Genomic DNA, 13,045 nt, shown 5'->3' with positions numbered 1-13,045 from the left:
AGAGTAAGCAAAGAGTTAATATCCGAGTAACCACTTTAGGTAATCACTTAACTTCCAATACAACACTGAGAAACATAAGAGTAGATATACAGCTACTTAGTCCTCAACAAACTCAAGTGCCCAAATTAACAAAATATAATACTAGGTAGACCAAAATAAAAGCCATCTGACTCTATGGATGGATACATGAGGTGAAGGATAGAGAGCATGTTTCCCAACCTCATTAACCCAAGTTCTTCTGATTTCAAGCTCTTACATTCTGAGAACCTCAGCCCCAAGAAAGCCATGAGACAAAAATAACCTAGTGTTCCCCACTTTCATGTCATCTATCTGGTGAAGACCCTAATGCCACCACAGGAGCCAGTGGCAGTAGAAGACAGAATGAGAAGCCAGAGTTGATTCTGACTTTTGTAACACAAGTCCATTGATGATAAACTGAGAGTGCTGGTAATTTCCTAAGTCTTCCAAAAACAACCATAAAAGCTTTTTAGGTCTTCCCCAGCCTTCTGAGAAAGAAAACTGGTGCTACCAAGCTGAGAACAACTTCCTAAAGAAACAAAGTTTCTCCAGCAACAGGGATCTTGAATCTTTCAACCAAGCTCTGGGTACTAAATCATCAATATCAGATAGGCACCATTTAGAGCCATGAAGTGACAAGTAAGAAAAAAGGTGCAGGGATAGACCCCCTGTTCCTATATAGAAGCTATAACTAAAGACCTACCCCTTCAACTCATCCCTTCAGGCTCAGCTGACAGTTTAGTTAAATTTGAAGATATAGCTACATTACAAAATTTACCTTGCCCATCAGATCATCAAAACACCTGTCTCGAAGGGTACAGACCTCATGAATCTGCTTGTAGCCAGATGATTCTATGGATGACCTTTTTCAGATTCCAATGGCATCTTTAGATACTGGCTTCAAAGCAAAGATTGACAGTACGGCTATAAAAATAGAATGGATTAAGCTTTGCAAAGAAAAAAGGTAATGGTAACAGGAAATCCCTGTTGAGCTTTTCTGTGACATGTCATGTAAGAAAACAGAAAAACATAGGAAATATGTATAGTATATGTATGGCTGACTTAAGTGACTAAGCATGGACCTGCCTCACATCAAGTGTATACAGAAAATCCTTAAGAATCTCAAACTCTTAGTGCCCTGCAAAAGTCATAATGGAGGAGGTCAGCACTGTTCAAAACTACAAAAGGCTTCCCCCAAATAGGTCAACTGCCACCACTAAGAAAGTTAAATGTTCATGAAGAACAGCAACATAGGCAGTTGAGAAACTGGTGATTCGGCACAAATGAAGACTTTTTACAGCATTTAGCTCCAGGTCAGCACCACTCAAGTCATACAATAGTTTATTGTTTACTTTTATCTCAACATAGATGTGATTAGAAGCAAAAGCCTGACCAATTCAGCCTTAGGACACAGAAGCAGCTAAATAAGAAACTCATTGCTTTGCTGGGATCAGTATGCCCATTACCCTATCCTGGCCTGCTTTCTTCATTGCAGACACGCTCAACAGTGTCACAGCTGGGTTTACTAGAATGTGAATGAAACAAGAGGACTTCAGTCTGTTGCTTCTTTAGGCTCACATTTCAGTGAGTGCAGAAAATGGTGCTATACTGGCTGCTGGCAAAAATATGTGCTGCACCCAGCTGCCTTCATTTCATACCCTATTAAACCATCCCACAGGGAGATTTTCCATTCTGCCTGAAAGCAGGCCTTACTGCCTTTTCTAGCCTACCCAGAAGTGCTTACTTCAGGAGGAAGAAAGACACAGTCTATAATCAGCTTGGGCATATGCAGCCCTACTGTACCTCCTGTTCCCACAATGAGATGTCACATCCCTCAAAAAAGTGCAAAATCTGTCTTTCTCTTCAAGAAGGCTCCAGAGGTAACCATCCACTCAGCTGGTGACCAGCTTCAGGACAGTGCAGTGATTTGGAAGCCAGCAACATGCCCTCCTCTGGAGTTGCTTACTAGTTAAAATAATTTTTATTAGGAACTTAATTTTACATAAGGAATTATTAGTTAATCATAAAGAACAAAACAGAGGTCTTGGATTACACTTTGTTAATAACAGTGCATGAACAAGGCAACGAAATCATGCAGTACTTGCAGTGCTTTTGTGATGCACTTCAGAGGAACAAAACTGAGCATCCCAAGTCCTTTGAAAACTGATTATTACTAGAATGCAGTAAATAGCTCACATTACATGGCCAAAGTGGAACTCACTACAGTCTTTACACAAACTGTCATCAGCACTATCTTTTGACATTAGAAAAAGAACCATCCTGAGCTACCACTCTCACTTTCTGGGCAAGCATTGGCAGCAGGAATCAGCCCATTTCAATAGTGTTATCTTAGAAAATGAAGAAGCCATGAATAAATTGTCTTAATTTAAATCTAGAAAACAAGTGTATTACATATAAAAACCACTTACTTGTGAAAGAACTGAAGGACCACAGCAGTATTAAACTATTAGAGAAATAAAGTGGGCAACCCCATCTGGACAAATAAGTACTCATGATTTAATTTTTAAGAAGTAAATGGCAATTGTACAGGAGTTCTATTCCCTATTACAGCATTACAAACTGTAGAGTAAAAAACAACTTAGTTGTATTTTTTTAGAAGTTTTTCAAACAATACCCAATCTCTGCATCTGAATTTCAAATAAATGTTTCTAAAGTCTGAGATACTTTTCACATGATCAGCCCTTCTTAGGACACACACTCAATTTCATTGTTCACAGCTCAGAATGAAAAAAAAGAATAAAAAAACAAAAGCACCAACCAAAAAAAAAACCCAAAAACCTAGCTCTTGTGAGATTCTACATGCTGCCTTAAAATCTTCATTCCTAGTTTTCTCCTTCATGCTAACAGCTATGAGCTGAACCATTATGAACGCTTCCAGACAGAAAAATTGAGTATTTACAACAAAGTGAAAAGCTGTACAACCAAAAAGTGTCAGAACAAGACACAGAGATGACAAATTAACCATACAGTATGAATGAAGTTCAAATCCTTGAGACAAGGACCACCACTAAATTGTGGGGGAAGGTGGCAGAAAGTACTGAGCTCTGGAAATGCCTAAGTCTCCCTAGGGAAGCAGTATGGCTCCTACTTAAGCTCTCTTTCCTGGGAAGCTCTTAATTTATGTTTACACTGAAATAAACGGAACAAAACAGTTTATTTGTGGGGGAGCATCTGAGAGGGTGGTTAGTACAACCCTGGGGATGCAGCAGGAAGTGGGATAACCTCAGAGCCAGGCCCAGCAGAAACTACATGAGGAACATTAGTTTCCATATATACAGCTCTAGAGACACAACTGAGGAAGGAAAAGGGAGAAGCCAAAAAAAGAGGCAGCTAAAGTGGTTTTGATGTGCTTTTTTTTCAGCTAGCCAATACAGTGCCATTTCACTGAGACTATTATCTAACTCATAAATCCCTATGTATGACCAGGTCCTTCAACTTTGAACCAAGGCATCAGAGTCAGTCAGGAGAAATTATGGTGGAAGAGGTGGCTAGTTTTGGGAGTTAACTGAACAACCTATTAGTCATGGTTCCTTGATTCCTGACTGTCTTATCATCCCCAAATATCCAAAGATGCATTTATGCTGGAGTGTTGAAAGCTGCAGAATTGTCAATATCTAAGTGCAACTCAAGGACCACATAAAAGGATTTGACCTGTCACAGCTGGTTTAAATATAAGTTCCAATACCTAAACACAGGATAGCCTAAGCCAAGCCTTTGGCCTTTGGTTTAAGCCCTGACTGAGACTTCATCTTCGTGCATGCATCCACATGAGTGAAGGACAGCTAGGAGCAGGAGGAGGCCTCTTTAGGGAAGGTTGGGAAGCAGCCACTGGAAAGTGGGAGAAGGCACACTGCGGTACCAGCCGCTGCTTTCTGGAGCCCGTCCCAGCATGTGCTGGCAGTGAGCTCTCCAGAGCTTTGCCAGCAGCACATAGCTGTGCGCAGCTCCTGCCAGGAACGGCCTCGGACACCCCCACGTGGCGCTCTCGCACCAGCACAGATCATCACCGCCGCTCCAGGCACTGCTGCACACGGCTTCTCCCCATCCTCACACACACTAGGAAAATGCAAAACTACATTGCTAGATGGCTCAAGAGAAAACAGCAAATGCTCTAAAAACATGTTTAATCACTCACAGCTACTCTTTGCAAGGGCACTAGTAAATCATCAAGTTTCCAGCACATCCCTAAATTCATTTTCAAGTCCCTTTTCATCATCCTAATTTCATTTCTTGCACGAAACTCTAAATCAGTCAATGGTACTGAAACATGGTGAACTAAGATTCCATGCTGCCTGCCCTCACCAAGGCTTATGCTGAGGAAAAAAGAAACAAATGCTGAGGAAAAAAGAAACAAATGCTGAGGAAAAAAGAAACAAATCAAAATAACCAAAATAGTATCCAGCTTCCTTGCACAAGGGTACACACCTTTCTCTCTAGCATGACCAAGCTGGAGGTTTCAAACAGTGGTCAACAGGCAATCAACAAAGATGTCCCCAGTGTCTTACCGAAGCAGCTTCCACGATGTGAAAGAAAACTTTTACAGGCTGAGGCAATGGACAGCTCAGCAGAAACTAGAGTCTTGATAATCAGGTCCTCCACGCTGGCCATCAGTGCTGAAAGGAGGGGAGGGAAGGGGGGGAGGAAAAATGAAAAAAGTAGATTGTGAAGTAAGACATAATATTCAGAAAGGCACGAGAATATGCACATGTATATAGACCTTTGTGAATCAAAGCACGAGACCCTACGGATGACAAAGCAATGATGCTTGGAAATCCATGCAAGCCCAAGTATATAGAGACATGCATCAGTATCCTAGTGCAAAAGCACTCACAAATGAGAATGTGAGAATGGTAAATGTGAGTATATATGTACAGTGCAGGTAAGCAGAAACATATGGCAAACACATCAGCACAAGTCAGCTGGAGTCTGACCACTGCCCACTCAGAGTATTAGAAAGGATTAAAAAAAAGAGTTAAACAAGAGTGGGTTAGTGAGGTAAGCCCTCAAACTACAGAGAATAAGCCATAGCACCGAGATATAAAAATTTTTCTTGTGAACTTTTACGAGATAACTATTCTGTGACACTGCACCTTCCTCTAAAGCAGCTGTTCCCATACCAAAATCCATAAATCTTTTCAAAATCTTATGACTGGTGACAGTTCCCAGTCCTGCTGACCTACAGATAACCCACAGTAAGCTCTCCCCACTCTCCAGCTCCTGAACGAGCCTGTGAACAGAGCTCAGAACAGGAGTCTGAGCAGACAGAAGAAGCAAAAGGCAAGAAAAGATGCACATTAGACATAGACCTGAATTCTACACTGGACTTGAGATGAGTCATGCGATAGAGAGGATAGCACACTGGTTTTGTTTTCAAGGACAAGCAATAGAGAATTGAAAGAAGGGAGAAATGAGCAAATACTGGAGTCATAGTCTCGGAAGTTAGTTAAAGATGAAAGGACAGCCTTCCCCACCCCTCAAAGGAGCACAAGCAAATCCACACAGACATCTGGCAATCCCTGCTTCAAAGCATATCTTCTAGAAAACACTTGACTAGAGAGTTTACTTTAGGTCTACAATTACTATTTCTCATGCTCAGATGATGACATGCACGGACCTGAACAATTACAGAAAGAGCATGCAAGCAAATTCAGATGTGAACTTCTGTACCAGAAAACAACGAAGTGAAACCAGCACAGCATGGAAACATCCCAGCACACATAAACAACCCAGAGCACAAAAACCCTGCCAGCCCAGACAAGGCCAGCACTTTTCAGCCAGCATTCTGCCTCCCTATGACCAGAACCAGATGCATCAGAGAAAGGTGCAAGAAGTCTTGTAATGGATAGTTCAAGAAATCTGCTTGCATTGCTCAGTAGTTTACTTAATTATTTAGAGTGTATATTTTATACTTCAGGTTGGGGTAAGGCATGGAGATATATCAATATTAGTAAATATGCATTCACAGCTTGCTGAACACATATGGTACAAGGTATTGGACAGCCATGAACGCACATGATGGAAAAAAAGTCTACTTCCATCTGAAAGCCAGATTCAAACCCCTTTCTCCAGCATTTGAGTATTCCTTGGCAACATTTGCAATATGGGCTATAGCTGCTATCAGTAATTTTACTGATGCCTCAGTATCACAGGTAAATTATCCCTAAAAGGATATACCCGGATTCTGCTCTGCAGATGGAGTTACTCCCAGCAGACCTGGCAAAGGTGCAGAAGAGGGAGCTATTTTATATGAAACACAGACTAAATGAAAACACTCAGCAAAAACCTGAGCCATGGAAAGATGACACCACATCCAAGAGTCATTCAAACTGGCACAGTTGTCCAGAGGTTGGTCACTCATCAGACTGAACAGGTCATGGGAGCAGTAGAGGGAGGGAAGCTTTTAGAAGGAATGGAATGACCTTAAGAAACGGGAAATGTAGGTAAAATATTAAGAAACACACCCCGAGAAAGTCCCAGAATACTAGTTGCAAAAAGGAAGGGGTTAGGCCTTATCTCTGGGGATAGGGAATAAAATGCACAGCTCTAGTAAATAATGAACAATGCTTCCCTCCACCCTGCTCTGGTGCTAAATGGAACTCACTGGGGCTCTTCCTTGACTTCTTAGAATTCACACTAGTGAGATGATCAAGATCCAACAAAGAAATAAAAGAACAAGATTTTTACTGACCTGCAGTATCTCTCCCCTCTTGTTTTAAGTACCTCAGCATTGCACTCATGCTCCACTTGTTTCCATAATCCTCTACTTCAGGATCATCACAGCTAAAAATAAATGAAAGAGGGAGGTTGACACCACTGGCCTACCTCTGTGGATCAACATTAGACCAATTTAGGTAAACTATCCCAACCTCTAAAGAACGAGTTCCATTTTCCAGCCACGTACCTGACATAATCTCCACTCTTCTTGTTGACACTGTAGTTGGTCAGATGCATGAACTGGTTTTTGATGTTCTTGGATGCCTGGTCATACCTCACTGTTGCAAATCTGTAAAGAAGAATAAAAATTCACAGTATTTCTTGAACAAGTGGCATTCTTGCCAGATACAGCAAGTATGTCACTACAAATCACAGACTACCACACAGACCACTCAACAGCAACACCTAGGGAGAGAATGCATGTAAATGAGACTTCATCAAATGCAAAATACAGTTTATCCTCAAAGGACACATCAAGCAAAAAATAATGTAACAGAATGTGAATATAATGTAATAGAATAGTTGCAGCTGAAAAAGGACCTACAATAGCAATCATTTCGTATCAATAGTAATCAAGCCCAACTGCAATAATTTTCTTACATTACATGTAATCCCGCTTCAATACATGTTTTAGTCGTCAGACTTTGGAGAAAAATAAATTTTAAAAAATTGAGGGCAGAATCCAGAGCATCTGGTAGGTAGAATGACCAGTATGAGGCACTGATAATCACCATAGCTCGTAATGGCAAGCACGTTCCAGTTAAAAAAAAACCCCAAACAACAACAAAAAAATCAACAAGAGAAAAAACACCTTCACTCTGACAATCCTCCTGAGAGGACAAGAGTTTAAAGTGCCAATGTCTCAAAGGAGATAAGGGGAGTAAGAAAGGATAAGGGGAGAGTCAAACACATGCTATCCAAAGAAGCCCCAGCAAGAGGAGAAGTATGTACCAAGGAGAGCAGGATTAGCTGCATTAAAAGGGGAGTAAGTATGGAGGACGCCTCAATGCAAGAAAAAGGAGACAGGATTCAGGAAAAATGGAAGAGGGAGAGAAAGTTGGATGATCTGCTTATGCACTGAAATAATGTTCAGAAAAGAATGCATCTGCAATTTTTTTCATTAATACTCATCTCTCTTCATCCTTCCCCAATTATTTCCCATAGTTGAGAAGCTGAACTATACATAGACAGCTATCAAGTTACACAAAAAAATAAAATAAAAACACAATCCTTCATTTAGAAAGAACTGCCAAAAAACAAAGACATTAATTCTCAGTTAAAATGATGCCACTACTGCCCTCCCTTGGTAGCCATTTTGAGGAATACCTGTTGCCTTAAGAACTATACCAGCAAATCTAAGAAAATGCTTAAATGTATCCTTAAATACACATGTGGAAGCAGGGGGAAAAAAACCCAAACAACCCATGATAAAAATAATTTTAAGCGGCAAGGTTAAAAGAGTGAAAAATATTTTGCACTACATTTTTCTCAGCTTTAACTTCATATGAAGTCAGAGCAGCTGGCAACAAAAGTATTTGGAAGTTTGGATCCCCTTTCCACATATTTCCACAGCTTAAACTATTTGAATTTCTTTTCAGTTTAACTGTAAGTTTCCTGGATTTAGCACTTCTGTTTTGAAAAGGGTGACAAAAGCCCTGTCATATATTTTGTTCTTATTTATGATTTCATCATCTCCATCTTAACAATCATTTACTGGACGCATACTAGAAGTATTTGTTGCAATATACTTTCAGCCAGATCCTGGAAGATACTGAGCACAATCAGAGAGCCATTTCAAGTCCTCCTAGGTACTTCCAAGCAGAGGGCAATTAGGTTCACCATGCTTCTCAGCTTATGCTTTCAATTTTTCATCCTCAAATATGAGAACAGGAACCCCTGGCAGACACAGACAACATTCTACACAACAATATTTCTGTACCTTCAAATGCTTGCATTAGCTTCCTTCTACAGAGGCCATCCTTAATTATTAGGTGGTCTGAGCTCCGTGCTCAGAATTTTACATTTCCATGGGGACTGTCTATTCAGAAGTATTTCACTGTGCTCCAGAGCTCCCAGTACCTAAGCTTTCTCTTTTACTAGGATGCTATCATCTTGAAGGACATCATGGGCAACTTCAGCAATGCACCAAAAACCTCCAGAACATTTAATTACTCGTATCTACTATCAATCAAAAAAGCCCAAGCTTTAAATAACATAAAGCAATGCTTATTAATACATTCACCCAGAGCTGGTTTGACCAGCCTCATGCTAAGTGCAAGCCTGCAAATGGAAAACCCAAGCTATTTCTAGAGCTTCTATCAATAGCCTCTGGATGTCAGAATAGTAACAGATCAGCATACAATGCTAGCAAATAGCCCACACTCCTTACACTTTTGTGTTCCGCACTTGCTTGAGATGAAGGAGTGTTACTATCTCTGAAATACCAATCACAATCACCTACAGTACTCTACAGTTCTACAGCTTTTCAGAGTATACTTTACTGGATCTTTCTTCCACTGTAGTAACTGTATGCTCTTCATTCACCACACTTGTCTCCAGGAAGGACAAGAGATTTGCAGGCTACAGAATGTCTTGCTTCAGCAGAAATTTACCATTATTTTAGAGATAGCAAGGTCATAGGAAAAGGCTTTACAGTAATAGTGAAAAATAGAAAAGCAATGCTTGTAAAATTTTCTAGGTGTTAACCTGAAATTAGAATTAACTCTTGAGGAATCTTATAATCTCTTAGAAGATGACTTCATTTAAGGGCAATGTTCTTTTCCAATTTCATTACTAAGAATAGAATATATGTTACTTAAAAGATAAGGGCCAAGATCCTAAAAGCAATTCAAAAACTATATGCTAAGCAGGGACAGAAAATAAAGGGCAAGCCTCATGTTTTCCTAGTAACAGAATTTACCGCAAGCATATGCTGCAATATTCTGCATGAACTATTTTTCTAAACACCAAAGGCTTCATGCCCAGGTGTCTCATATTGCTATGATCCAGCCAAAGAGTGATGAAGGCACAAGTACGTGAGTTCAGATCACCATCTGCCAGGATAGGACTGTTTGTGAGCCAAAGCATTACTCGTGGATGCTGCTATGTGGGAGCCTGCAATCAGACAGGAATCCAAGAGTACTCCTAAACCAGAGGCTGGACTGTCCACACGTGGAGGCACATCTTCAGCCAAAAAAGACTATTTTATCATGGGAAATTCATCTAAACACTATCTTCTGCTTACTAATACCATCTCTTCTTACTCTGCTTCAAGGAACTGTCATTTTCCCCCACTGTGATCTGTTCCTGTCCAAGTTCTGGACTACTCCATAGGCCTTGCAATGCAGAGACCCAACAGACTTAACAGGCATCACCGAGAAAGTGTGTGTAGGCTGAGTGGTTCAACAACTAGATCCACACTGTTTTTAATTCTTACATAGAATTTTCCTGTAGGACTCGTCAAGTGGAAAAAAAAAATAGGAAAAGGTAAAATTTTCCACTATTAGTCAGACAGGAAGGTTTTCTGCCACTTCAGTGCATTCTTCTGTCCCCACTTCATCTAAACCAGCAGTTCTTATTGTTAACAATGTGAAATACTATGCAGGTAGCCAAGAAAGGAATGGATGTCTGTTCTGTATCCACCATCCAAAGAATATCAACTCTCTTTTGGCCTGAATTCAGATTTGCTTTCTCCATAACACAAGTTCTAACCACCAGTTTTCAAAGTTGAATGACTGAACTTTCTTTCACCTGCCACCTCTCCAATGTACTTGGAGAGGGTGCAGGAGCAGAAGATGCAAGAGGAATGGCCCTCTCTGACACCATTAACCGGGGTCATCTCTGAGATATGTATTACACAGAAATAATTACACAGTTCAGAGCAGCAGGAATATAGGAAGCACCTTCCCATGTCCTAATGTTATGTATTGCTTGCATTTACTGTTGAAAATGAACTGCAAGTGATAGTAGAGATATCCACTTTCATTAACTTGTTTACCTGGCCTTACTGCAATCACATTATCTCAAAGATTCTCCCCACCTAATGAATCTTGTCCTTTTAAAGTCTGAGGAAAGGGCTAAGTTAAGAAAATTAAGGACACATTCTAACACGGTATACAAGAGGTTAGATGCCAAAAGCCTCTAAGCAGAAATATTACAGGAGAGCTTCTACCCCAAAACTACAGCTGGAAATAGGAAAGGTTAAACTGAGGTTGACTGCGCATTGTTCAGTTTCCACGCTGACTACTGCCTGTAATACAGCCTCCCAGGCAGAAGTATATGCAATCATATTGGGAACGGTCCCAGCAGACTCCCTCTCTTTCACTGCAGTTTCTCCTTCCCCAGCAGGACAGAGGAGATGCCCTTCATTTCTGAATTCAAAGCTTAGAATAGAGAAGTGATACTTGTACATTCCACTGTTCTCATACATCTGTTCATGTCTCAGCTGGTCACAGCCAAGTCATACAGGTGTATTCCAGCTTGGATGAAGGCAACAAACCATTCTCTATACCAGCAACTATGCACTACTACACAGCTCACCTTCCCCAACAGCACACTTCCCTTCCCTCTGGCTGTACTTCATCTTGGATCAGAGAGGAAGAAAGAACAATCAAAAGCAAGCAGAAGGGTGGCAGTAGCAGCAGCAGGTAGCCTGGGCAGCACAAAAAGAAAATTAAGGGAAAAATCCTCACTAATTCCTTCAGACTTCAGAACTACTCTCAACTTCCAGACTATCAGTATAACATCTGGAGACATCCCAGCTCTCTGCTTCCCTGTCATGCTTCAGGTTCACCTTTGGTATTCAGATACTGACAGATTCCAGTCTTCCTTCCCTTTATTGTAAGAGTTCATTAAAACCCTAATAACCACACTTAAGCCTTAAGAAGGTCACCTTCTCCACGAGTGCCATGCAAGCTTTTTCCCTGCTCACCTAGCAGTCTATAAAACATGTCTGAGCTCACCCTGAAAAATCCCCAAATCTACCACACCAAAATTTGGCCCTTTACCCACATCCCTACACTGCCTTAACCCAAACAACTACCCTTTTACTGTCACAGCTTCAGGCAAGAGAATACCCAAGGGATTGTACAATGCTCTTTGCCTTATCTTCAGCATTACTTCAGGAAATGAATTAACCACAAGGTAAAGTTTGCAAGTCATTTCAGAAACACGTAAACTGGATCATTAAATATTTACAGAAGATGTTACATGGTTTTGCAGGAAACTTGACAGCTCTGGAATGCTTATTTGAGGCATCTAGTCAGAGCCTGGGAAAGGAAGAGAAGAAGGGAAAAGACTCTGGAATGGGAAGAAGGAAAGAATAGTTAATCCTTCTTCTCTCAAATGACTTCTACAAAAAAGCACACACTATGATAGACTTTTCCATGACTGTACACAGAGTTCCTGCATAAATGTCCTGGAAATAATCACTGTAGCGCTTTTACAAGCATGCTCCTCACGTTTTATGCTTGGAGTCACTTTCCCAGTCCCTTGTCCTCCCCATGCATTAGACTTTAGCCTCCCTGTTAGTCTATTAGCTGCCACTTTGTTTAGGGAACATAGTTCCCTTACAGTACAGGACAGAAAACAGAAGTCCAAAGACCATCACAGTCCCCCTACCTCCAACATTAATATGTTTCGCAGCATCCACCTGATACATCAGTTAGCAGTCGAGTACAAGCATGAGCTAAAGCTTGTAAGGGAATTACTAAACATAAAAAAAGAGTTTTGGTGACACCTGTGATGGCAGTTTCTATAATCAAAGTTAAATAAAATTACTCAAATGATTCTATGTTCAAGAACAAGATCCAGAAGCAGTTTTACCAGATATCTGCAGGAACAGGGTGGGAAAATAAAGACTTTTTAAAATCTTTTCACAACAAATTTGCATGTTTTCAATTTATGCATTGCCATTAACAGGATTTTGAACCTTCCAAGCACAAGAAAACACCATGAGGACAACCAAGCACTGGCACAGGTTGCCCAGAGAGGTTGTGGAGTCTCTTCCCTTAGAGACATTCAAAAGCCATCTGGACACAGTCCTGGGAACCAGACCTAGATGGCCCCACTTAAGCAGGGGGTTGGACTAGATCTCTTCCAACCTCACCTACTCTGTGATTTGTTGAACCTCTCATGTTCTGTTTCTCACATTCTCTAGTTTCTCATTGTTCAGACTGTCAGCAGCTTTAACAACTGAGCTGACCAGCTTTAACAACTGCTAAGTAGCCTGTCTGTTAAGCACAACAGTGGGGTCATGTAGTTATGCACCTTGGTGATTCAGTAGTTATTCACC

At 40.8% G+C, this 13,045-nt stretch overlaps 1 protein-coding gene across 4 annotated transcripts in view; it reads right to left on the bottom strand.

Moving 5' to 3' along the window:
- TTLL5 (tubulin tyrosine ligase like 5) overlaps positions 1-13,045 on the bottom strand; it is a 125,886-nt gene that overhangs the window by 96,521 nt on the left and 16,320 nt on the right. For all 4 annotated transcript variants that reach the window (XM_058842924.1, XM_058842907.1, XM_058842916.1 and 1 more), the window contains 3 exons: positions 6,941-7,042; positions 6,728-6,819; positions 4,545-4,652 (listed from right to left, as the gene is read on the bottom strand). In XM_058842924.1, the coding sequence (XP_058698907.1) occupies positions 4,545-4,652; positions 6,728-6,819; positions 6,941-7,042 (302 nt within the window). The remainder of the gene's footprint in view (positions 1-4,544; positions 4,653-6,727; positions 6,820-6,940; positions 7,043-13,045) is intronic.

Source organism: Poecile atricapillus, chromosome 1, assembly GCF_030490865.1.
Source record: "Poecile atricapillus isolate bPoeAtr1 chromosome 1, bPoeAtr1.hap1, whole genome shotgun sequence".
Lineage (NCBI taxonomy): Eukaryota > Metazoa > Chordata > Aves > Passeriformes > Paridae > Poecile > Poecile atricapillus.
This window is presented reverse-complemented; position numbering and strand designations above follow the sequence as displayed.